At 43.8% G+C, this 26,412-nt stretch overlaps 2 protein-coding genes and 1 pseudogene across 3 annotated transcripts; 2 read left to right on the top strand and 1 right to left on the bottom strand.

Annotated features, from left to right (window-relative positions):
• Nucleotides 1–292: 292 nt before the first annotated feature.
• On the top strand, nt 293–2,090 carry LOC123141140 (cytochrome P450 81Q32-like; annotated as a pseudogene).
• A 6,960-nt stretch (nt 2,091–9,050) lies between these two features.
• LOC123143670 (uncharacterized) lies at nt 9,051–12,433 on the top strand. Its single transcript, XM_044562625.1, has 6 exons — nt 9,051–9,405; nt 9,821–9,943; nt 10,706–10,885; nt 10,960–11,041; nt 11,822–11,886; nt 11,991–12,433. Exons 1-6 carry the CDS (start codon nt 9,115–9,117, stop codon nt 12,291–12,293), a joined length of 1,044 nt encoding a protein of 347 aa, XP_044418560.1. The 5' UTR covers nt 9,051–9,114; the 3' UTR covers nt 12,294–12,433.
• Nucleotides 12,434–14,713: 2,280 nt separating this feature from the next.
• LOC123143669 (glutamyl-tRNA(Gln) amidotransferase subunit B, chloroplastic/mitochondrial) lies at nt 14,714–20,912 on the bottom strand. Of its 2 annotated transcripts, none has more exons than XM_044562622.1 (9): nt 20,731–20,912; nt 19,098–19,780; nt 18,188–18,397; nt 17,094–17,234; nt 16,802–17,005; nt 16,353–16,550; nt 15,679–15,747; nt 15,216–15,332; nt 14,714–15,095 (listed from the first exon to the last, which is right to left on the bottom strand). In XM_044562622.1, exons 2-9 carry the CDS (start codon nt 19,719–19,721, stop codon nt 15,015–15,017), a joined length of 1,644 nt encoding a protein of 547 aa, XP_044418557.1. In that variant the 5' UTR covers nt 19,722–19,780; nt 20,731–20,912; the 3' UTR covers nt 14,714–15,014. The 2 variants fall into 2 exon arrangements, with proteins under 2 accessions (XP_044418557.1, XP_044418559.1); XM_044562624.1 differs by having other exon boundaries at nt 20,722–20,864.
• Nucleotides 20,913–26,412: the final 5,500 nt, after the last annotated feature.

Below are 26,412 nucleotides of genomic sequence, written 5' to 3'. Positions count from 1 at the left end.
ACATGAAAAATAGAGAATTAAAGTGACATGCCATCTTGAATCCCGTGGGATTAGCATAGTGTTTGATGCGACATGAAAAACAAAGCACTTGTAAAAAGAGGTTGAAGTGAACCTCCTATTCCTATATGATTCAAAGCGACCAGCATAGAAAATATTCTTAAAGATTCTGAGCTTCCAAAAATCCTGTGAAATTTCTTTTGAATCAAAAGAGCCATAAATAAGGTCCGCGCTCCCAGTATATATAGAGAGCAACCGCTGAAGCTTCTTCTCAAGGGAAATGCCAATGCTAGCCATGGATGCGGCCACGGGCATGAACAGTGCCGGCGTTCTGCTGCTCCTTCTCGTCCTGCTCACCGGTCTCGTCGCGACTTTGTTTCGTCGCGTGGGCCGAGGGATGGTGGAACCGCACCGAGCCCACCGTCGCTCCCGCTGCTGGGCCACCTCCACCTGATCAAGAAGCCGCTGCACCGCTCGCTGGCCACGCTGGCCGCCTCGGTGCACGGCCGCGGCGGGGCCCTGGCGCCGCTCGTGTCGCTGAGGCTCGGGGCGCGCCCGGCGCTCCTCGTGTCCACGCACGCCGCCGCCGAGGAGTGCTTCACGGTGCACGACGCCGCCCTGGCGGCACGGCCGCGGCTGCTCGTGGGGAAGCACCTGGGGTACAACTACACGGCGATCACCTGGGCCTCCCACAGCGCCTACTCGATCGGCCTCCGCCGGTTCCTCGCCGGCAATATCTTCTCGGCGCCCCGCCTCGAGGAACGCGCGGCCGACCGCCGTGCCGAGGTCACGTCCCTCGTGGATAATCTGCTCCACGACGCGGCGGCCGGCGGCGCGGCGGGGGTCACGGTCACCCTCCGCCCTAGGATCTTCGAGCTGGTGCTTAACGTGATGATGCGCGCCGTGACGGCACACGGGCACGCCGGCGACGTGCGCAGGTTCCAGGAGTTCGTCGAGGAGTCGTACGTGGTGGTCGGCGCGCCCAGCGTCGGGGACTTCTTCCCGGCGCTGCGGTGGGTCGACCGTCTGCGCGGCATCGACGCCGCGTACGCGAGGCTGCAGACGAAGCGTGATGCGTTCGTGGCAGGCCTCGTCGACGACCACAGACGGAGGCGCGGCAACGCCGGCGGCGACGGAGACACGACCAGCGTCATCGACGAGCTGTTGGCGCTGCAGGAAACCGATCCCGAGTACTACACCGACAACGTCGTCAAGGGCATCGTCTTGGTGAGTAGCATCGTCTTGGTGGTAGCATCATGTTTTGCTAACAACTAATCTCATGCCCAATTCCAATCCAGGTGCTGTTCACCACCGGGACTGACACGACGGCGCTGACCGTCGAGTGGACGATGGCGCTGCTGCTGAAGCACCCGGAGATGCTGCAGAAGGCGAGGGACGAGATAGACGCCAACGTCGGCGCGGGGCGGCTGGTCGAGGAGTCGGACATGGCCAACCTCCCCTACCTGCACTGCGTCGTGAAGGAGAGCCTCCGGCTGTGCCCCGTCGGCCCGCTCATCCCGGCGCACGAGGCCATGGAGGACTCGACGGTGGGCGGCTTCAGGGTCCGGCGCGGCACGATGATCCTCGTGAACTCGTGGGCGATCAACCGGGACGCCGACGCCTGGGACTCCCCGGGGGAGTTCCGACCGGAGCAGTTCTTGGACGCCGACATGGCCAAGGCCGCGCCCATGCTGCCGTTCGGGCTCGGCCGGAGGCGGTGCCCGGCGGAAGGGCTGGGCATGCGCCTTCTTGGCTTCACGCTGGCGGCGCTCGTGCAGTGCTTCGAGTGGGATGCCGGAGGAGGCCGTGCCATTGACATGGCCGAAGGTGGCGGCCTAAGCATGCCAATGGCCACGCCGTTGGCGCTTGTCTGCCGGCCCCGAGGATTCGTCAAGGGCTTGCTCTCTGCTTCCGCTTGATGGACCCATTGAGCAATGGTTTCTTTCTGAAGAATTTTTTTAGGACACCGATAAGTGCCACACATGTGGGCGTTAGAGAGTCTGCCCACACATTTGTGTGTGGGTGTATAAGAGAAACAGCCCACGCACCTACGTGTGGGCAAAACAAGTAATGCCCACACATCTTTTTTTCCCTTCCGGTCCTTCTCACACGCGTGTGTGTGAGCGAAATAGATAATGCACACACGCCCCGTACGTCAGGCCGCGTACCTCGTGGTCCCGCACGCCCCGCGTGACAGTCACCGCGCGCCCGCAGTTGCCATGGTCCAGACCCTCGTCCATGTTCGTTTAACTGCAGTTGCCATGTCGCTGAACTACGGTTGCCATGTCGGACAACTACAGTTGCCATAGTTACTCAACTGCAGTTGCCATCTAATGTCAAAAGTTCCAGATGCCATTTTTGGGCAACTGCGGCTGTTGCCATGTATGGTCTGGTTTACCACTAGGCAGTTGCCATGTATGGTCTGGTTTACTACAGTTGCCATGATTTGAAAACCTTAGGAGTTGCCACCTACTAACACTAGGCAGTTGCCGTGTAGTGCTACAAAAAGACATGGCAAAACAACATGTTCGGATAAAAAAGAGAGAGTTGCCATCTGCTTACAAGCACACTAGGGCAGTTGCCGTGTACCCTGCAAAAATACATGGCAACTGACATGTTCGGGTAAAAAAAAGAGAGTTGACACCTGCCTATAAAGCACACTAGGGCAGTTGCCATGTACACTGCAAAACACATGGCAAGTGGCAACTTGGGTGTGGGAGATGAGACGGGCGTGTGGGCGAGATGGCAAATGCCCACACACCAGCCCTTGTGCGTGAGTGGAAAGTGACGTGTGGGCGAACTGTTGAACGCCACACACCAGCCCCTCCCGTGTGGTGAAACGGCCGTGTGGGCGACCGGGTGAATGCCCACACACCAGCCCAGTCCTACGTGACACTAGAAACATGCCAAGATTCATGCGCTAACAAACGGACGTGGATCCACGCGTGTGGGCGAGATGCAAACGCCCACACATGTGGACGTTAGACTTTTTGTTTTTTTTAATAATTTGGTGTGAACTGTTCGTTAGAAGCCGATGATTGTTCACAACAAAAAATGTATCTGATGAACGTTCCAAAACTATCCTTACTATCACCAATACGTGAGTGTGGGGGGGGGGGGGGGGATGCATAAAATTGTAAGTGTATTATATCATCGAAAATCCCTCAAAAGTTTGTATTTTGCAATTTGTTGGAAAAAGTCACATTAGAAACTTGGGAATGTATACGAATTCCCTCAAAAAAATGTATACGAATTCAGAAATGTTACTATTACTGAGAAGAATGTAAGAATCTTCCTAGGTCTTTCTCCTCTCAAAAGAAGTTTTCCCAAGTTATCTAAGATGATCGCATTCATGAGTCCTTTCTCAAATGTTGGCTTCATCACCCTACCAAATAATGATTTTTTCGCAAATATGCAAATGTTGCATATCTTTTCATTGATAGAAGAATGACATCTTGGGGTTACAACCGCTCACCAAGCCATGTGCACATAAAGGCATGCTAGCGAGTGGAGAAGCAAATAGAAAAAAGTCTCGGGTAGGATGTTCTTGAGCCCGGTGGCGCCGGCCTTAGCCCAGAGGCACGCCTCGTCTTTGATGGTTGTGGAGATGTAGAGACCAATGGTCAGTCGCCGCCGAAGATGCAACCATTACGGTGCTTCCAAAGCCACCAAGGAGTGAGGATGAGACCAATCCCTTGCGAGTCGATGCCGGTGTGTGATCGCATGACGTAGCCCACTAGGACTGGAAAGCCGTGTCGCCAAGTGTTAAGTCAACCATTGACCTGGCCCATCCAAGAATCTTGTGCCAGACCTGCCTGTAGAAGGAGCAGCTTGCTAGTAGATGTTGCATGGTTCCGGGCCCTTGATTCCATAGGGCACAAGTAGTTTCATGAGGGAGTCCGTGGAGAGTGAGGCGGTCACCCGTCCAACAAAAGTCATGCATAGATAGCCATAGAAAGAACTTGATGCGCAGCAGCGCCCAAGGCTTCCGGTCAATTTTTAGTGTGGGTATTCGCAAGCGTCAAAGAAGAGCGTCTCATAGCACGAATTAGCTAAGTACATGGCCAATGTGATACAACGCCAGCTTAAGGTATCAGGCGCATCAGAGAGGTTGATGTGGTGCAGTTGCCGCTAGAGGTCAATGTATTCGACCATGGCCGCTGGGCCCAGCGCCCCCTGGATATCCTGCACCCAGGAGCGTAGGTGGAGGCCCTCCTGGATGGTACGGGTCTTGTGGCGACGCCGAGGGACAAGCGTGAAGATAAATTGGGCGATCTTGGCCACAGGTCTTCCCTCGAACCAATGGCCGATCCAAAACTTGCAAATGCTGCCGCAGACTAGGTTCCAGGTGGTAGACACCCTAAAGATGGCGCCGACGTCCGGATCGTGGGGGTGTGTAGATGGCTCCAAGGGCGGGAGGGACCATGTGCTAGAATAGTTAAAGCACCAACAACACAAAATACTTTTTAGGGGCAAGATATATAGCGCTAAAGTTTGGTATGGACACTTAGTTTGGTATGAACAACATTGCTTTAGGTTTTGCTTGCATATCTGATGTTGCTAACAAAATAGTATTGCCACAAAAACTAAAAAAATCATTATCAAATAATACATAAAAACATTGTCAGGAAGATTGGGTATGTGTGCGAAGAATTTAACACACCACACAAAAGTCCCATAAAGATCATATACAGATAGCACCCATACCTGGTTTGTCATCATATTGTCCAAAAATTTGCTTTGCTTGAGCTTGAGTCATGCTCATAGAGGTGCCACCTACATACGAATCTAACAAATTTCTAGATATATGGTTCAATCCAACATAAGAAAAGGTGTGCAACATTAACCATTCATGTTTGGGCAATGTCTAAGCATAATTTTCATTCTTTTTCAAGATTGAGCTAAATGTTCATGATCATTTTGCTTAAAGTTCATAACTTGGGTTATCATTTGTATTATATTAGCAAGAGGATATTGTTTTACAATAAAAGCTTCCTTACATGCCTTCAAGAATTAATACTACCACTAGGCAAATAATCATTTTTTAGCTCTTGCTCTTAATGAGAAAGAAAACAATCTAAGCTTGACAATATTAACATGGACATCTTTAAATTGATGCATGTCACATATTTCAACTAAATCATGCAAGTGTAGCAAAACATCTTGATTAAAAGTACCACAAGCGTTTCTGATCACTTTAGAGAATCTAGGTTTGTCACAAAATATTAACACACGGAATAACCACAACCATGGCCATAATATTTACGTCCATAAAGGGATTGGCTAACCCCGGCATCAAGTACTTTGTGGTCTTGTTTTCCCCTTTATGAGGTAATTAACCGGGAACCTCACCATCTGGATGATCAACCGATTATTGTTATCACAGAAGAAGATAATATGGACACGCTAGCAACAATCCACTCATTACTCTTTGTGGCGCGATGACTCCAAGAAGAGGGTCTGCAAGAGATACAACTAATGGACCAAAATATGTGGCTGCTAGTCCAGACCATTGGAGTATGGCTATTTGGGTGATTTGGAGAAGTGAACTCGTGTTGCTAACAAGGAACTTGCCCAATGCCTTAGCTACTCCATCTCCGCAAACCGAACCCATAGAGGACAAGTGTTAGATTCACACTTGACCCTCTTAAGAATCAAAATGGTACTTACAGGAGGCATGTGGAGTGGTTGAAGCCGGGGGAGGGGGTTGAACACAAAGTACTTCCATATGTGCTGCCTAGAACCGAAGAAACTTAACAAAATCACATGCCTAAAAGTGAAGATGGCACATGTGTGCAATCATATTCATATATGAATAAGCTATGTACTAACTACTACTAGGATCTGCTTTAGTCAGAGGGCTTAGCTCATGTTCAGCCACACATGAACCTAGATACAAACAAGGCCATGCGCCAACCTTTCATAGGCGAGGAAGTTCATGTGGCGCCAATGGGCGTCGACGACCTCAAGGCCCTTGTGATTAAAGGTATGCTGACACTTTTTTACAAATGTTTCCATGATTTTGGTGGTACCCGAATCAAAATATAGGCGCTTCAAGTACCGAACGATGCTGCTACCTTGGGCTAAAATGAAACTAATATGGTCTTGAGCCCGAAGGTAGAAATCAAGCATACAAGCCTCTACAATGTGCCTTGCAAGATCATTTCAAGGTGTTGAGTGCTAGACTAAAGAAATATCTAAATGAGATCATCTCCCCAACCAGAGTGCCTTTGTCCTTAGCAGGCTCATTTCTTACAATGTATTAGTGGCATATGAAATGACGCATTATGTCAAGCATAAGAAGATAGTCCAGGATGGTGTTATGGCTTTCAAGCTCGACCTGACCAAGACGTATGATCGTGTTGAATAGAACTTCTACAGATGTGATGCTCCCCGAGTTGGGTTTCCACCAAAATCGTATCGATATTTTTCAATAGCTCCATTTTTAGCTTCCTCTTCATGGGGATTATGTTTGGGGGGCTTTAGATTTCTCTTCTCCTCAATGATGAGAATCTCTGCCCTCTCCACTTACTAATTGCATTTCAATAGAAAGGTCACAAAAATCTTGAAACCTCTCAACCGTCTCGCCGCGAGGAGATATCATAGAACTTAAAGTTGGCATGTAAACAATTGCAAGACAAATTGGATTGGAGATGACCAAATGCTTGGCTAGGGACACAACCGAGGCTACGTGAGGGCAAAAATAACAAGTTCTAAGGTTTTGGTGTTATGACGGTTCCATATCTTGGTTGAATTACCCTCACAGTTGAAACTTCATCCATTATCTATTTATTTAGCTTTATGAACCAAACACTTGGACGAGCCGAATTTTTGGGATGATCATGTTTCATTCCACTCGATTCTGTTTCATTGGACATATGGTATTGTTAGACAAAGACATGTGGCAACAACTTCAAAGTTAGGTAGCTTAAGTCAAACGGCTCCAAATGGGTTTCGCAGCATGAAGCTCAAAAAACATAATAAAACTGATATCCGAGTTATGCTGCCGTGTCATTAATTTAAATACCTCCTCCTAAAAATTTACAAAATGGAGTACAAATAAAGCTAGCCTATGGGTACTCTAAAAAAACTTGATATGTTCCCTCCCTAAAAAATTTAATAAAAGGTGAAATTACTTCAATTTCAGTGGATGAATCTATCTATACAGTTACTAAGCTCCCAAGATTTCGATGCTTCTGGTGCGTCGTGGTTTTTGAGTCGGTTGTGATCTCGCTTATAAAGTTATGCATGGGCTGTTACTTGTATATGGACCCACTCCCATGTTTTAAATTTGTTAATATTTTAAAAGTCCACGAACATTTTTAGTCTAAATTCTTTAATTCGTGAGGACTATTTAAAATCACTGAATATTTTAAATTTGCAAACAATATATAAAATCATGTTTTTTATCATTTGGAAAGTTTCTTAATCCAATATTTTAAAAAATTATGAACATATTTTGATTTAGCAATTTTTTTCAAATAAAAAAAATCGATAGTCTATCTCTTCTAAGTAAGCATTGGAGTGAGCAGGAAAAAAAACTAAGCGAGCGAGCGAAGCAGTGGGCCGAGGTGAGCGAGGGCGAGCTTCACACCGCCGTGTGAGTTTTGTACTAGCAATTCCACTGTTTCAGTGTGAAATATAATCCCTCAAGGGGCTCACACAATCATCCATCAAAGCCAAACACAAGAGCATCTACAGCCGGACTTGGCAAATCCGATCCTTCAAACGCCAGCGGACGCGTCCGTGGATAGCGACCTGTCACGTCTCAAAAAATGCATCCCACATCCGGATACCTCAAATTAGAAACCTCAAATCCATATTATTACATGCAACACAGCGATCTTTGAGAGGAGCTTCGTCCGGTTCCACTCTACGCTCGCCCGGCTCCGCCTTGGCCATGTCCGACGGCCGGTTGTGCTCCTCGGAGTGTTGGTCCGGGTTGCCGGCAAGGTAGAGTAGGGCATGGGACAAGAGCCGACTCACGGGACTCAAGGCGTCGTCGCCTTCCATGCCCTACTCTTCCTCGTCGGAGCCTGGAACCCTAACGGTGCCGGTGGACATCAGATCGATGACTGATCCGTCCTGGGACGAGCCGCAAACGTCCACCACGATGCAGTTCCGGCGCCCGGACTGATGCGCCATACGGAGCGCTAGAGAATGCGACTCCGCCTCGCCAACGTTCACCACCGCGAGGGCTGCCGTCGCCTCCCATGACCGGTGTCGTGCATGGCGAGCACGTCGTGCCATGGCCTCGTCGGACGAGGCCCATGGTGTGTCCGATGCTCGACGCGCCAACGGAGGGGTAGCGCATCTGCCAGCGCGTTCAGACGCCAGACGAACCGCATGGCCTCCGGCGAGGCAACTACGGCTAGCCCAGCGCCGAATTCATGCGTCATTTGGGGGGACGTAATGGATTCCCGACGGAAGGAGTCCGAGCGCAGCCATGCACGGGCCTCCTCTCGAGCGCGGCAGAGCGCAAGCCGGACGGCTATCCCCTCCTCGGGGCCGCGTGGGATGAGCTCGGGGTCGACGGATCTGGAGGTGAAGGATTCGGATCCGCTACCTGCCATGCCGGAGACGGTCGGAAGTCATCGGAGATGAATTTGGGTGGCGGAGGGGAGTGGAGTGAAGTGGTTAGGGTTTGGTCCGGCGAGCGGATGGGGATAAATTTATGTGAGGTCGGGTGGGCTAACGTGGGCCAGGTCCGACGTGGCGGGCACGCTCGGGCGCCCCATATCCGCCCCATATTTGGGTTGGATATGAGGGGTGTCGGTCAGCCTGGGCGTTTGAGGGGGGGCATCTGGATCAAAAAATCGTGACCAAACAGTGACCGGGCGGCCCGCTTCGGACATATGAGACGGGTTTGAGGCGCTGTAGATGATCTAACCACGCTAGTACAAGTTCACTCTTCTTCCAAAACAAATACCGTCTCCAACGATAGCCCAACACAAAATACGAATGAAAAAATACCACTAAAAATAGTTAACACTCAAGCCAACCCAAATAAAGTCAAAATGAAACAATCAACTACGATAACCTGCAAGAGAAAAAACAGTAGCCTCTAGTCCATCCGATTTCGCGTCCCCTCGAACAGAACAGAGGAGGAGCGGAGCCATGGCGGGGATCCTGGCGTGGGCGGCCGACGTGGTCGGCGGCGCCGGCGACAGCGACGACGAGGCCGCCGCCGAGCGCGAGCGCGCCGCGGCCATGACCCCGGAGCAGCGGCTCCGCGCCGCCGATCTGGACGCGCGGGCATCGTCGCTGCGGCGCGCGATCCAGGACCTGCGCGCCCGCGTGCCCCCGCCGAACGTGGCGCAGCGGCTGCCGCACCTGCACGCCCACTCGCTCGCCTCCTCTGCCGCCCTCGCACTCCAGCTCAACGCCCACTCCTCCACCAAAGAGCAGGTAGCTCGTCCTTCTTCCGCACTCCAGTTTCTGGCGTCCGTGCAGATCCAATGTTGCATACATGGATTTTATGCGAATAACCTTCGACTGGAGAATAGCGCGTCCTAGCACAACCCATTTGAGTACGTGATTAACAAGGGCAATCCGTATATGAACATCTGTAGCTGTTAATTCCATTATTATGAATCTGATTGAGCCATACTTGTTATGATTACATTTATCTCACTTTCTATTTCATAGTTTGGGTCTGCTGATAATAACAGTGATAATGTGATGATCATTTCTTTAACCTGTTCTTATCACTTTGGATATCTATGGTCAAGGTTCCCCACTCACAGTGGAACCGATGTGATGGTTTTGTAAATTTCGCGTTCCTCAATGGATATCTGTAATGTAAATTGACCACCTTTTGTAGGCACTGCATAGAGAGGTGAAAATTCAAGAGGAAAATACCGCCTATGAGAAGGCGATATCCGATTGCCGCCAGAAAATTCAGGAGAAGCAGATGGAGGCTGCTGTGCTCCAGAGTAATTTGAAGGTACATTGTCATATGATTGTACTTTTAAGTACTTGTTCTACCCTTGTGTCATTTTCTCTCTGTTTTTCTTGTCCCTTCCGGAGTCTCCTTTGTAGGTGATATGGGCCAAGGACCATATGGTAGCATCAAACAAGGCAGCAGCTCTCTCTTAAAAAATAGATAGTTAGGATTGCTATCTTAGAGATAGGATTTCAAAGAGTAGGGCTGACAGTTTAAATTAGGATCCAACATGTGGTTCAAATCAAGAGTCGTCCTATGGATAAATGACTAGTGTGTACTCTTTTGATATTAAAGAAGAATACCGGAGTAGTGAGCCTTCGACCTTGCCTCTCTAGTGCAATTATTCTCCCTCTCTAATTCTTGGCATTTAACAATCTTCCTTTATTGTATCATATTTGTTGTGAACCTTGATCCACCACTTTACATGGGTGGGAGTTAATCGTTTATTACTTGATCTCATTAGATACAATGCATAGCCTTCCTATAGGCCCGACTCTGACTTATCCATTAAGACTTGAACTTACCTTTGGCAATTTAATCTTCTTCAAACTCTATCTCTAGCAGTACAATCTAACTCCAAGTCTTGAGCTTTATCCTGAGCAATCCAATCTAACTCAAATTAATTATTCTTATCTCCACTTCCCAACCAATAATGTTCCAGCAGGACCTTCATGAACAGGCTCCTCTCGAATGCGTTTTCCCTGTTTCAGCCAAAATGTGCAGGAGCTGGCACAACAGATAACACCGTAATATAATTTGCAGGAAATGGAAATTGCAGAGCTGGATTTAAAAGCAAAGGTTGACAATGCTATCATGGAGCAAGAGGCTGCTCAACATAAAGCATCAATGGCTGCTTCGGAAGCTACTGGAAATGCTCTGCTAGAAGCTGAATCGTTGATGAATCTCAAGTCTAAAGACTTGGAAGAGAAGAAGGGGGAGTTGGTATGACATTTTATAGCATCTTTTGTGGATCAAAATAGCATGTTCGGTTGTCAATGACTTTTTCACCTAAACAGAAATTATTGGAAGACAAGATACAAAGATTGGAGAAAGTATGGTCCTCGGTTGAAGAAGAATCTTTGAAAAATCCAAGTCCTGGTACATTACCCGTGAATATTAACCAGCTCTATTTTATTCATCTTTACTTGCACAAGTATAGGCAGCATAGATTGTTGAAGCTGTTACCTTGCATACTTTATAACCTATCCCTGGTAATGTATGATTGTGCAAAACGACACAATGCCTAAATCAAGTGTTACTTAGGCTAGTGCCTTTTAATAAAGAGTAAACAACACACCTAAAGCTACATGTGTATCTGTGGAAGCACCTTTTTTTAAACTGAGATGAGAAGCACCAAATTGTGTGCAACAAAGATAGTTTTATTATTGCCTCATGCAAACATGTACCTTATGTGATCGAAGTGTTCAATTTTGATGAGCTGGGTTCCAAATTTCTTTCTGCTGGATTAGAACTTTTTTAGTTGTGGCATTGTACTTTGTGAGGTGGTCAACCAGCTAACCTGTTTGCAAGGTCCATGGATCTGAATCTATGATGCTTAAAGGATGGTGGTACTTGTCAGTGTTAGAGCTTTGTTCAGTGTGGCGATGATAGATGATCCATTTGTGGATATAAAATGGCTGGGATTTTATATCTCTGTTTTAAAATAAACACTTGATAACACCGTTATTTAATGTAGCCATAAGAATCTGAACAGGCTTTAATTATAACCTAATAGATCCTCATAGGATGTAGTGACAAAGACAACTAGTTAAGTGGTTTTCCTTTCTTAAGAAGTGATGCCCAGTTATATCCACCGAAAAATTATTCCTGCTGTTACATCGTCTTGTACAAATTGGTTGTCCTCTCTCACATGTGCAGCCCAGAGGGAGAAGGTACTGGAGAAACAATTACATAGCCTCATTGAACAGTTGACAGCTAAACAAGTGAGCTCATATTCTTCAGTCTACCAACTGCAGTATCTTGTTAATTTCTCATGGTTCTTCCCTCCTAATATCTTAGAACATACTTTTGGTCTTCTACTTCCTAGGCTCAAGCTGAAAGGCTCATCACTGATATACATGCCAAAGAAAAGGATCTGGAAAGGTTGAACAGTATACAGAGAAATCTTCACAGCGGCTCCAGCGAAGCAGGTGCAGCACGGAACCGGTTCGGCGGAGGGCTTCTGAGCGGGGATGAAGATTCTGGCTCCAAAGCTGCCCGGAGACCCGGCCAATCCGGTGGTTTTAGAACAGAAGGCCAGAAAAGGCTCATGATTCTTAGGTCCGCTTTTGTTCTCTATATCTTGGTACTGCACGTTGTCGTCTTCATAAAGATATCAGTTTCGAACTAGGTAGCATACAAAACACAAGTACTATACCCTTGTGTAAATAGCACATGTAAAATTGATGGTGGCTGTATTTCTTGGAGTTGAACTTGCAGCCCCTGAGTTTGGGCCTTGTTTTAAACTAGAGCAAGTGATGAGCGCATCGATGTGATCCCTGTTGCTGACTATTTTCCGAGGATAAGATTTCATGTTTACTTGCCCATCAGAAGGTGCAGATTTCATCTGGCATGCACTTGAAGCTGTAAGATTTTGATAGGCAATGTGTGCGAATGTTTTGTATGTTCTACTGATCTACTGACCCAGCTAACCAACCACCTCACTCACCACAGAGATGCTTATATCTCCTTGTGGTCTAGGAATTAATTTCCTATCAACCACTGCTTGTGTCTCCATCTTGACTATCCTGTCAGCCACTGCTTGTGGCTCCATCTTGATTACCCCTTGAGCATCCTCTAGAGGGAGGTGAGCGTGTAGGCCACAACATATGATCCAATATGTTTCTTGAGTTGACTGACATGGAAGGTTGGGTGTAATTGGCATCCTTCAGGGAGAAGCAATGTGCAAGATATGTTCCACACTTTTTTTCCCCAAATATTCCGAATGGGCCATAAAACCTTGAGTGTAGTTCCAATTTCCTGTGAACGCCGAGGGAAGTGTGTCCCTTTCTTTTATGCTTTTGTCAGCATAGTATTTCACCCTCTCCTGTCAACTAGTTGTCCTTGATAGTTTTGAGATGCTAGGCGTATGTTTTGTAGTAGTAATGTGTGGGTATCATCATTGATAGAATCGGGTAGGTTAGATTCGGCTACCATAGGAGGTGGGAACCCATGCAATGCTTAGAAAGGTGTCATTTTCATAGAAGTGCGAAAACTTTTGTTGTTCCATCCCTCAACTAATGCCAACCATGAATGCCATTTCTTGGGTTTGTCAAAAGCCATGCACTTCAAGTAATTTTCCAAGCACCCGTTCACCCACCCTTTCAGTTTGTCCATCTGTTTGGGATGATATGAAGTGCTGAAATGGAGTTTGGCTCCCTAGGATCTGAAGAGTAGTTGCTAGAGGTGGTTGGTGAATATTATCTCTATCAATGACTACACCAGAAGGAAGGCCATGTAGTTTGAAGGTATTCTCTGAGAAAACACCAGCAACTTGCTTCACCGTGGTAAGGTGTTCCATAAAGAGAAAGTGAACATAATTTGTGAATCTATTTACCACAACTAGTGTTCTGAAAAACAGTTGATCCTTCAACAAGGTCCAAACAAAATCAGGTAGTGGCAGGGGTAGACCTGGGTAAGGTGTATGTTCAGATTTGTTGAGCTGCTAAACATAGCATGCTTTGACAAAAATGATCACATCTTGAGGCCTCCCCAGTGGAACAAGAATTTCAATTTCTCATGAGTAGCTCTTTCCCAGGAGTGACCTCCCAGTTCATATATATGAAAGGAAGTGATGAGATCCTGTCCAAGTGGAGTGTTACTGGCTATGACCATTTTCTTTTGCATCTGAAAATGCCATGTTTTTTCTCAAAAGCAAAATGACATGTTTGAAAGTATAATTTGGACGTGAGGAGGTACTGATAGAGATTTATGTAATTAGCTCCTTGCTCTTGGCATCAGTGCCATAAGATTTGACTACTTCAGTTATACATAGAGGTATGCAGTGCCATATATCAAGGAATGAATATGTTTAACTCTTGATAATGCCCCTGCATTGTTGTGTTCTCCGCCTCTTTTGTGTTCCACTGTACATGAATGTCCCAATAGTTTAACTCAAAATTTGTGGTGGTATATCAAGAAGCCACAACTATTTGTGCGCCGCCCAATGTGCATGAAACATAGGGCCCCAAAAGGAGGTTTCATAGTAGGACGTAGGGTGATGGCGCCGGAGGAAGGCGACGGCATGCCCCAACCCCAAGGCTAGAGGCCAATGCTGTAGTGTACCTTTAGTTCATCTACTCCCTCTGTTCCTAAATATATGACGGTCTGGTAGTTCAAATTGAGGGAGTATGTACCAATTTATTCTTCTTTGGCAACACACTGCAGTTGAGCATGCTGTAATTGCCTCCATACCAAGAGTTCACGCCATTCAGATGTTGACAAGCAAGTGATCAGCCTTTTTGTGAATCACTGAAGCAAAATGTACAATTTTTCCGCTGTGCGCTCACGGTTGCTTCTATAAAAATAAAACACGAAGGGCTAGTCCTGACTGGTCTCATTTAAATGTACAATTTGTCACATACACCTTACAGCCCTACCGGCCGTGCATTTGCAAAATTTTGAAGGATGTTGCCACAAAGGTCAGCCTATTTCAGTCAAGAAATATTGGTGATGCAGTGGTCTAAATTCCGAAAAAAAAGAGAGTTTACAGCTGCGTACAACCGAAATGCAAATGCTCACATTTGAAGTTCTAGGATGTAAAACAATAAATAGAAAAATGGCATATAGTAACATGTAAGTCTACGCAGATAATTCATCTGTACACCACACAACTCCATTCTTATTATCAGTTCAAACAGTATTATGTTAACTGGATTATTATTTTTCTTACGAAATCCGTGCTCTAAACAAGGGGGAACGAGATCCATCCCAAATTCAAAGCAAGGACCACGCCTACAAAAACTAGAATCGGAGATATTTTCGCCCCCCAAAATGTAGTTCCCGCTGCACGGTTTTGATTTCGTTCGATGCTCCAGTCATCAAGGACCACTTGATGCGCCAAAAAAAAACCTCAACAGCTTCCCTTCAGCTTCTCCCCCAGGATTTTGTTCAATAAAACAGGGCTTGCTTTACCCTTTGATGCTTTCATCACCTGGAACCAAAATATGGTCAGCTCTCGTGAGTGCGGAAACATATGCGAAGGCTACCCAAGGGGAAACATATACGAAGGTTAACCAAGAGGAACACAGCTACACATTCAAAAATAACTAACCTGGCCAGCAAAATATCCCTGCAACTTGGTTTTCCCAGCCCGATACTGCTCAAGTTGCTTCGGATTGTCAGTGAGTACTTGGTCTACCATGGCCTCAATTGCTGCTGGATCTGCAATCTGCCATTTCCCAGTAGTAAATGTTAGTTGGAAAACCCAAGCACACACTAAAAGCACTGACATAGCATCAGCTACATTGTGCACAACTATTAATTATCTCATCACAACATATCAGAAAAAGTGTAAAAAACTGATGAAATCAAAAGGTCACCTAATCTTTTTGCCCAATTTTCAGCTTTCAATTTCATTAACAAGGTACTCGTTGTCTGGTTGTTCCTCGACGGAAGTTACAAGCCAAAAGTTGGCAACACACTTGAAACCAATGGCAGGGCCGCAGCATTAATTATATATTTTAAACATTCAAACTACTACAAGTCCAAATAGTAACCAATGTGACCACATTTACCTGAACCAAATCCTTCTCCTCTATCACAGACTTAACAGTTCCGCCTTTGGCAATGAGGTCAACAACAATCTGCAAGAGGCAGAATCAGGAAGAAGGTATTACAATTTTAGAATGCTATGACTAATGGCAAAGCCTGAGAGGAATGCATATTCGTAACAGAACACGAGGCATGCAAAATATTTCAGAATAACTGAAGATAAAGTTCATTCTTGTGCAACCTGCAAACACTTTTGGTACTAGGCAGAAGGGGAAAGACCAGAAATTGCTCTCCTTTCCTATTTGAAAACTTATTTCTACCATAGTAATCGTAGTATCCTACTACGGAAACCTTCAGCCATTTCTTTTTGTAGGGCATATTTTGATTGGTCAAGACAAGGCTTTGACCAATAAATACTTCATTAGTATGTAATTTATATAACATAAAATTGATATCATTAGATTTGTATTTGGTACTTACTATTAGGATTTTGTATCACATAAACAAAATATTAAGAGTCTTAATCAATCAAAATAGACCCTGCAAAAAGAAAGAGGGAGTACAAAAGAAACTGTCAAGTATCAAGTACTGTCCTCCAGAATCAGTGCAGCAGCAGCGTAGCGCAACTAAAATGAAGAGACTGCACATAACATGCTTTAACTTGCATAGATAAAAGAATTTAGTTAAGCAATGTTACCTCCTTGGCAATTTTCCCACTGATAGTTCCATTCTTTATGTATGCAATCATTTCAGAAAGCTCCAGAGGTGTTAATTTACTTTCATCAATAGAAAGCTTTTCATCCTTCAGATAAGCAGTAATATCACCCATGATCCAGTTGGCAGCTAGCTTTGCATCAGTGCCATGCTCGAGCGTGGAATCAAAGAAATGAGCAACCTGGGATGAACATACACAGATCAGATCGCCAAAGCTGCAGTAAATAATAGAGAAATGGGTTGTCAGGAAAGGAGAGAAGAAACTGGAGGAACTTTTCAATGTATGACACAAGACATTAGGTGATCATTTGATCCAACAAAATATATGAACCTCAAGCAAGCCTGATTGAATAAAATAGGAGCTTCCAAATATACTTCCGCAAAACATGCACATCCATGACAAGGGAAAATGGAAGTACCGAGGATGATTACCTTATCGTCATTAGCAAGGAAAATAACATCTTGCATGCTGAGTCCTATGTTCTCATAGCGCCTACGCTTTGCCTCTGGAAGCTCGGGCATCAAATTACGAATTTCATCAATGTACTCACCAGTGAGAACAACTTCAGGGAGATCAGGCTCAGGAAAATATCTATAGTCGGCGAGTCCCTCCTTTTTTCGCATTGTAAAAGTTTTCTGAGAATATAGATAAAGAAATGGATTTAGAAACTCTAGGAAAAGTTAAATAGAAAGCACAAGGTAACGACCAACATCAGATAACAACCTGAGAGGACTCATCCCAAAGACGGGTTTCTTGTACAATTTGATCAGCCTGGCTTTCTTTGTAAAGAAGAATCTGTCTGGAGATCTCATAGTCTATTGCCCTACTTATTGCGGAAAATGAGTTCATATTCTTTATTTCAACCTGCCAGAAATTAGAGGTGAAAGAAGAATGTCATGCCACATTGCCATATACAGTAACAGTGAACAAACAATGAGGAATTTTTTGCCATCTTACTATAATGATACATCAATAACTAATGATCTAGGGAACTGCTTGCTCTCGGAAAATGGCTCCTTCGTAATGTCCATTGTTGCTAAGATTCCATGGTTAGTGCCAATGGTCTTAACACAGCTGAAGTCCATGACTCTGGTAACTTTCTTAAGACATGATCGGCCTGTTTGGCTGGTGACTAATTTTGCCACAGTTTGCCACACCTGCCTTACCTAGGTGCTCAAATTCTTAGCCACACTTTGGCTTGCCCAAGGGAATCTTGCCACACTTTTTGTGTATACGTGGGGCTTATTTCTCAAAAATAGAATCTTTCCTTAGGTGTGGCTAGAACCAAACATGCACCTAACTTGGTCAAACTTGCCTAACTTGAGGTGTGGCAAAGTGTGGCAAGGTGTGACTAGGAACCAAACAGCCCCGATGTTATTGAAGGCAAAGAAAGTAACTCGGATATACACGAAAACGTCTACAATTTTCACAAGCACAATTGACAAGCATACATGAAGGACTTCTGTCCAAGCCTCTATACAGAGAACCAAACCACTGAAAGTTCAAAAATATTTCATGCACCCACTGAATGGCTAACCAAATAACTTCCTTATGTAAACATGCAATGTCAATTATATGCAGTATTGGAAAAAAAATCGAGGCACATCTATCATATTTCTAAGGATAAAGGGGAATCATCATTTAAACTGATAAATTTGTCAAAACTAATCAGGCCTTAATGGCCTAAGATATTAATATGAGGTCCTGAATAAGTTTGTGTATTGACGAGTCATCAGATCGTAAGCCTGATGAAGATGTTCTTGACATGGAATATAGAATAACAATCAGTTGGGAACTTTTAAAGTTTTGGTCATTACCTTTGTACCAAATTCCGATTGTCCAATTGGTCGAACAGATACATTTACATCACAGCGAAGGGAACCTTCATCCATGTTACCATTGCCCACTCCCAGGTACCTAACAAGCCTTTGTATCTCAGCACCATACTCGGCAGCCTCTATCCCTGACCTCATATCTGGCTCTGAGACAATCTCAAGCAAAGGTACACCGGCTCTATTTAAGTCAACCTAGACAACGAGAATGTAAATACTTGTTAAGCCTTAAATATGTAGTTACTAGTGTGATTAGCCAATATACATGACTGTTTGATGCTGAATTCACTTTTTTTTTATTTCTTGTCTCCAACTTCTTGTATTAGGTTTGAGAAAGAAAGTCTCTTAGCTTTTTGACCAAAGCCACAAAGATATAAAGACGCTGATGCTGATCTGATATTAAGTGCAGTGTCTGTTAGCTTTTGAGCAAAGCCACAAAGAGATAAAGACGCTGATATATTAAGTGCAGTTCACCTTCTCTTGCCTCGTGAAGTTGTGTCACATTTGAATTTCAGTTGGATATTACACTGGTACTTACATTCTGTATGACAGGCAGGGATAAACCAAATGACCACATAACTATAGATAAGTATGAATGTATGATACCCACTACATATATGCCACCTGTAGCAAAATTGCATAAGAAACCCAATCCCCTGTGTTGTTTGATCTTCTGAGTTCATAGCAAGATGTTACAGATAGTTTGTCTTAAATTAATTCCATGACTCCTCATCTTTAGCATTTATAAATGCAATGGCCTAGAAAATGTACTGTTGCACTGATGGATGTCAACTTTTTCCATGATTTTGCAGCATAACAGAATACCATGAGAATTTGATAAGAGTACGAAACTTTAATGGAAAACAGGCATTTAGCCAGGAATAACCAGGAGAACCTGAGAGTAACTTCCGGATTCAGAGTGAAGCAGCTTGCCAGCATCTTCTTCCATATGAACCCTTGTGACACCAAATCGCCTGTGACCACCACCAAACTCAACTGGAATATCCACATCAAGGTAACCCTTCTCAGCAATTGGAATGTCAAACTGCGAAATCTGGTACCCCTTGGGTAGGTCTGGGTAGAAATACTGCTTCCGATCAAACTTGGATGTCATGGAGATCTTGCAGTTGAGAGCGAGGCTCATTTTCACTGCACATTCAACAACCTTTGCATTCAGAACCGGCAATGTCCCCGGGTGGCCCATGCAGGTGGGGCAAACAGTGCTGTTCGGCTGGGAGCCATAGTTGTTTGGGCAGGAGCAAAATGCCTTTGTGATGGTCGAGAGCTGGACATGGGTCTCGATGCCGATAACAGATTCAAAACCTTGTATCTTCTGCTCCGCCGCCTCCTTGGTAGCCTGTTGAATTGATTTGGGCACTGCTTTGGGCTGAGTGGTCTGCACACTCTCAGCCCTAGTTGTGAAGTGAGCTAGTGGATGGCGTTGGGTGGTACAGAGCAGGCTGAAATTTGCTCTAAGTAAGGTTGGTGTTCTGATCCCTCGGAGAAGCGTTAGAGCCATTGTGGCCAATGCGCCTCTCGTGAATTGCAATTCACAATCTACTGGGTGGACTACACAGCCTGCGAGCGGGAGAACAAAAATATTGAATACAGCCTGATTTCAGGATAACAGAAGAAACCTGTAATAATTGCATAAATAAAGTACAGATTCTAAGATGAGAACGAGACTCGAAGTAATTTAGAGAAACTGCAAGACATTAGCAAGGTTTACAATTTAGCAAGCATACTTTGATGAAGCTTAGGTGGCTACAACCTAATTTTCAGAGGTGATTTTCTGGAGAAGATGCATCAAGCGATTGTTCTCCACAAGAGTGACCAATCAGTGAACAATCAAGCCTGCTCTATACTTCCAGACTTGGTTACTGACTGGTCGCTCACGTGGAGAACAAGTATGGTTTGATGCATCTTTTCTGAAAATCACTGTTTGAAAATTGGGTTGATTTATCATTCATGAATGCAGCCACCTAAAACTCATGAAAGTATGCCGGGTAGTAGCAGGAACACGGAGATACGGATATAGGGATACGGCAATTTCTAGAAACAACCTTACGGAGATACTGCGGGTATATACAAATAATTAAAGAAAAATGCAGCATTCAGCATGTACCCCTCCGTTCGGAAATACTTGTCGGAGAAATGGATGTATCTAGACATATTTTAGTCATAAATACATCTACTTTTATTCATTTCTCGACAAGTATTTTCGGGCCGGGGAGTACTTAAGACTTGAATAATTTTAAGATGTGCGACCGATGTCAGTCCCAGTCCCACTCCCAATCCCCCAACAGAAGCTTGCTGCCTGCCATGCCACTGCCCCGAGATGTCATTCATTCCCACTCTCCGCTCCCTAGCCAAACAACGACACAAGTCGACAGAAAGCTAAATAGAACAGCAAACTGCAACGGCAGCAAGCCAGCAGCGCCGGCAAGAGCGCAAGCGAGCAGGCGAGATGGGGGAAGGAGGGAGGGGAGAGAAGAGGGCGCGGGCCGTTACATTATTACTTTGCTTACCGCTGGGAGGAGAGGTGATTCAGCAGCGCCGGCGGCGCGGTCGCCGGAGCTTGGGAACGGCGCGTCTCCCCGGGGATATTGCGGCGCCCCTGGTCCACCTCTCCTCGATGTCCAGGGTTCGCCTTCAGTTGGGCCTTACTGGGCTCGTTCGTGTTGGGGCAGCTCTTTAGAACTTTTGTATACACTATAGTATTTTGTTTTTTAGTTTGCGGGGATTTGCAATTTTGTAGATGAATTAAGGAGCTCGAATTTCAAGACTCACAATTTGATGAAGCATGCTTTATATTTAGGGGTTGGCCGTCATGTTTAATTAGGCCACCCCGATGAATTTTTGTTCATCATTGTAAACTTGGTGACAGTTGAATAAAAACTTCGCGAGATTGTCTAAGGAAAAGTACGTAGTAGTTTCTGGAGAGCAACTAACTAACCAAAAGTTACCCACTTGGGGTTTCCCGTAAGTCATTTTTTTGGCCAAGGAGCACATCAACCAAGGTTTTTGCCTGGTTTTCTCTAGTTTTAGAGTTTTTTTTGCGAAGCACATCTGTGTTTCTCGAAAAAGATTGTTCTTCCATGAAAAGCACAATTTTACTTCCCCGGTGTGCTTCTCGAAAAAAGAAAAAAATTGCTTACATGAGAAGCACATATTTGCTTTTGCGAGTGTGTTTTTCGAATAGAAAAGAAAATACAGTTGTGCTTCCGTGAGAAGCACAATATGAGCTTATGTGAAAGGCACAATCTGTGCTTCGCCGAAAGAAAAGGAAAGCACAGCCTGCGCTTCCAATAAAGAATAAAAACTGCAATCGTGCTTCCGGACTTCGGCTTTTTCCTTTTTCGGTATATTTTTTTCTTGCGTGAACCAGGATTTTTCGTTTTTTATTTCGTTTTTGAATTTGATTTTCTCGATTTTGGAATTTCCCATGAAAAAAATCTCATCAAAAGCTTTAACATGGGATCTAGTTTCAAAAATCTCATCAAAAGCTTTAACATGGGATCTAGTTTCAAAAATCTCGACGTGAGAAAATCCAACAGTGAAAATGATTCAATATTTGAACGTGTGGTTCAAGAGATAAAATATTTTGAATAAATGAATCTACGACAAAAGGGGAAAGCTCCCAGATTGCAATAAGTGACATGCATACAATTCACCACTTGTCAGTGTCTAGGAAGTTGGGAAGACCTTTGCAAATGGTAATCCTTAACTAATGATTTCGTAGTTTTTGGGCTCGTAGAATCACAAGCCAAAAATAACTGAATTTTGCCCACAGCCACGAGAAAGTCATATTTTCGTAGTTTATGGGCTCGTTGAATTACAAGCCAAAGATAACTGATTTTTGCCCCTAGCTCCGAGAAAGTCCTGTTTTAGCCTTGTGCCCTTGTTTGTTCAATCCAGCAGCTCCCGGCTATTTGAAAAAACAACTATCTTTGTTTATATATATATTTAGGATATATATTATTGTAAGAAAATATTTACAACTTTTAAAAATAGTTATGAATTAAAATAATCACATATTTAAAAAGTGTTCATGAATTTAAATAAATATTCAAAAAAATTATAAAAATATATGTACCTAATAGACGTTCAAGATTTAAAAGATGTTCACATATATAATAAATTGTTCAAAAATTTAAGTAAATGTGCACGAATTTTAAAAGTGTTCATGAGATTCAAAAAATGTTTATGAATTAAAAATATTAAAAACATTTAGAAAATTCATGAACTTAAAAGGTATTTGAATTTGTAAAAGTTCCTAAATTTAAAACCCAAAAAGGGGAAAACAAAGGGAAAACTGAATAAAAAAAAATCTTAGACAGGAAAACACGTTGAAAACTTGAAGAACAAAAGCGAAGAAACCCCAGAAACGAGAATGGGGGGAAACTAAAAAAACGAAAGAAACACCCACCTAAAACCGGTGGGAAAATAATGACTAGCAAAAATCACGTTTGACCGAAAGAAACCTGCCTAGATAACTAGGTTGTCCACCCAAAGTTGGGCCGGCCAACACGTTGTCCCCCTCGCGACCAATAGATTTCCGGAAATGCTAAAAATCAAATGTCGGATTTTCAGGCATAGCAAACCGCATGTTTTTATGGCAATTATTTTGGCGCGAGGATGTCAAATTTAGTTTGCAAGCACGGCAATTTTCTGGTAATCAATGAACTGAGACGGATTTGCCATGCTCGCGAACTAAACTTGCCATCCTCAACGAATATAATTTGCCATGAAATTGATTTGCCATGTCTAAAAATCTGACGTTCACTAGATATTCGGGTCCTAGATTTTGACTACTATTCTACACCGTAAGCGTAGAATGGGAAATTCCTTTCTCCTAGTAGTTGGCCTTGTATATCCTTAATGGTTACGAGGGGTGCACCCCTGGTACTCAAGCTTCACGAAAATAAAATATTTCATAAATGGTCATTATCCTGATTTTCTTTTTTGTAATTACACCGAAAGTGCCAGCCCAAGCCGTCTATGTGTCCAAGCAATCTCTCGTATAGGGTTTCTATCACTCTAACCCATAGCAGTCGATGCCGTTTCCCGACTCGTCCTCCACCTTGCCACTCTAGACATACAGCACATCGACCATGTTGGCCACCCGTTGCTTTGCCACTATTCGCACCCTCATTTCCGACCTCATAGGCTAACCAATATGTCACTCCGTCTGCCACCTCATAAAATTGTCAAATCACTTTACACGCCTTATTTTTATTGTAATATTTAGCACTTTAAGATGTTGGTAAATAATTTTAGTACTCATAATCATGGTAGAACAACACGAAATAACTTGGTGTTAGCTTGTACTCGACACACTTTTTTTTTACTTCAAGGGCATCATAGACTTCAACAGATAACTCAGATAATTCCATGGGATCCTTTAATTGTACTTGTACCCTATTTTATTGATATTGAGTAATGAAGTGACAGTGTTATGAACTAAAAAAATGACCATGTTATGCATAAAAAAAAAAGTATACCAAAACGGCTTTACTAGTAGTAGTTGGTAAGACTGGTCTAAAAGTCGATTGACCTTTGAGTAGTTTACGAAGACGTGGCCTGATTTGGAGCTGATGGAGCGCTGTCTAAAAACCATTGGCTCCTTGCAAAATATCTAGTAGCCTTATCCAGTTATCAGTTTCATTCGGTTAAGTTTCTCAGGTTGCCGTTTTTGGTGCTTGAACGGACGGGCACTGCGCTGTTAGGGCACGTACGACTACGATCATCGCTGGCCGGTTCCACTCTAGATCACTACTGATCTTCCCCCGCGTGCCCGCCCGTTCTTGCTGACTTCCTTCCTGCCTTTAGCTAGCTTGGTCCTTTTTAATTCGACGATCAATAAGAGAACTTGTCCTCCATGTTTATCCCAATCCCAAAGATACGGTTGTTCGCCCCCTCAAGTAGTTTTCCTTGTCTTTTGGGGTGTTAAACTTTGGCAGAAACCATACTACTCCAATTTTATGCTGTGGTACGTTTTTTATTACTCTAGTATGTGTTTAGTACATTTCGAGGAATAATCCGGTGTTTTCGAGCATGCATAGGTGGACATCTATCCAACAGAATTGGACGTGTATGTGAGCATTTGTGTTGTACTTTGTTAAAAAAAATGGACATCAATAGCTAGGGGCGTTCCCTGGGAGTGTTTTCCCAGCAAACGCTCAAATTGCCGTACAATTTTAACTAAAGTCGCACATAAATTACCACGATCGAACGAGAAAATGGTCATGTACCGCAAAAAATGCCAGTAATTTCTTAAAAAAGATTGCCATCCGCGTGATCTCGATCAAACGGCTACGAGTTCGTTCCCTGGGACCTCCCTCCCAGAAAACGTTCCCCAGTCCCCTAAAATTTAGGAGAAGAATGACACCGCGACTCTACCTCTAGTCATCGTTCGATTTTGGCATTGAGATATATGACATGCATGGCCATTTGACTCGGTCAAAGTAACTTTGTAAATATTGTTGCGTAATTGCATGGCCAATCCAACATGCTGCTCAACAACCTCCTGCCACATATTTCGACGTTATCCATTGACAACGTGGGCTCTATAGAACAACTCTCACGTGTGTTGAAAGATCTTGATGTATCCTAGTCATGGGGTTCATAGCTGCCGACTGTCGGTCAAGAGACCTTCACCTATGTGGGTGTTTTTCTTTCTTGGAGCAAATGATCTCATTTTATTGATTTACTAAATTAAGTATATGAGAAAACATTGAAGCATATATAAACGTAACCCATATTTTGTCCCAGAAGTTGCAAGCTTTTCTATGGGTTTGTATCGTAGAACCTCTCTAAAGTAAACGTCGTGTTCTTCAAGGTTATCAACTATGGCTTTACTCCTTGCATATCAATATTTTACCTACTCAGGTAAAGAAGCTATTTATTAAGTTATGTGTCACAACTATATGATATGTGTTTCATGGTGTTGAAGTTTGGTGCTTGTCCCCTATTCGATTTGGTTGATAACCTCGAGGAATTGAAGATGATAAGGGGCAGGTGTGTAGCATGTGGAGTGACGCTATCCGTCAAGTTGATCAACTTAGACTATAAGGAACTTCAAACAAAACTTAAACTATAGGTAGAATATAAATTGTTGCGCTTTGTCGTCGCTTGAAAGACCGCCCTATTTGTGGCCTTTTAATTTGGTGTTCTTGTTTCAGGATGTACCTTGATCTTTGTTCTATGAATCGTGGAAGATTGGATGCTACTCTCTCTCCATTTCAAATTGTTTAAAGTTGTGTTGTCCTAAACCAAACTTCACTATATTTGATGCTATTCCACCTCTTGCTTGCTTCTGATCCAAAGATGAAATCCTTAGTGGTAGTTGATTGTATTTGCCCTTTTGAAAAGATATCCTCCTTTACTGCAGGATTAACTACATTTTCTATGTTTTACATATATTTCCATTCTTACGTATGGATATTTGCATGTTCGTTTTCAAAATACGTCCATAGAAAACATGTTAATATCTATGTGACATCGTAGCATTAAAATGATTAATAGTGCTAAGTTGATTTATCTTCTTTTCTGTGTCACATAGGAACCTCTTAGCTAAGCATGTTTGATGGGATGATGTGTTATGTACAACATCAAATATAAACATTACAAATATATTACTTTATGATGAATCTAATTTGGTGTGTTGTAGATGTTAATACTCCTATGATCCATATTACTTGTCACTGATTTAGTATGCTAAATGAGCAACAACTGATATGGATCGGGTAGTATATATTTTCTTTAAATTTGGTCAAATCAAACTTAAACAATTTGACATAGAATAAAGCTAGTGTTCAGATCAAGTGAACTAATTTAAAACAAAGAAAGTAGTAGAACGCACCGATGAGATGCATTAGATTCTCGCATAAGAAAAAAAGAAATATAAGGTACCGTGGGAAAGAACCTAATATTAATCCAGACAGCTTTTTTGCTTGTTCGTTCAAAACCTCCTCATCGCAGAGTAGCCTCCCCCAAAGGCCAAAGCCCTAGCTAGAAGCAAGTGGCAGTACGGAATTATGCTAACCAAGCATCCAAACCTTTGGTTAATTATATTAATCAACCAGCAGCGTCGGCGGCAAAGTCCAAAGCTGCATCGAGGGACATGACGGATAAGCTTGTTTAGTGGTTCGATGGCATTAATTAACGCGGATCTAATCTCCATAGATCGGCATATTCCTCCCACGGAC

This window comes from Triticum aestivum, chromosome 6D (assembly GCF_018294505.1).
Source record: "Triticum aestivum cultivar Chinese Spring chromosome 6D, IWGSC CS RefSeq v2.1, whole genome shotgun sequence".
NCBI classification, from domain to species: domain Eukaryota; kingdom Viridiplantae; phylum Streptophyta; class Magnoliopsida; order Poales; family Poaceae; genus Triticum; species Triticum aestivum.
The sequence above is the reverse complement of the archived record's forward strand: the minus strand, read 5'-3'. Positions and strand labels throughout refer to the sequence as shown.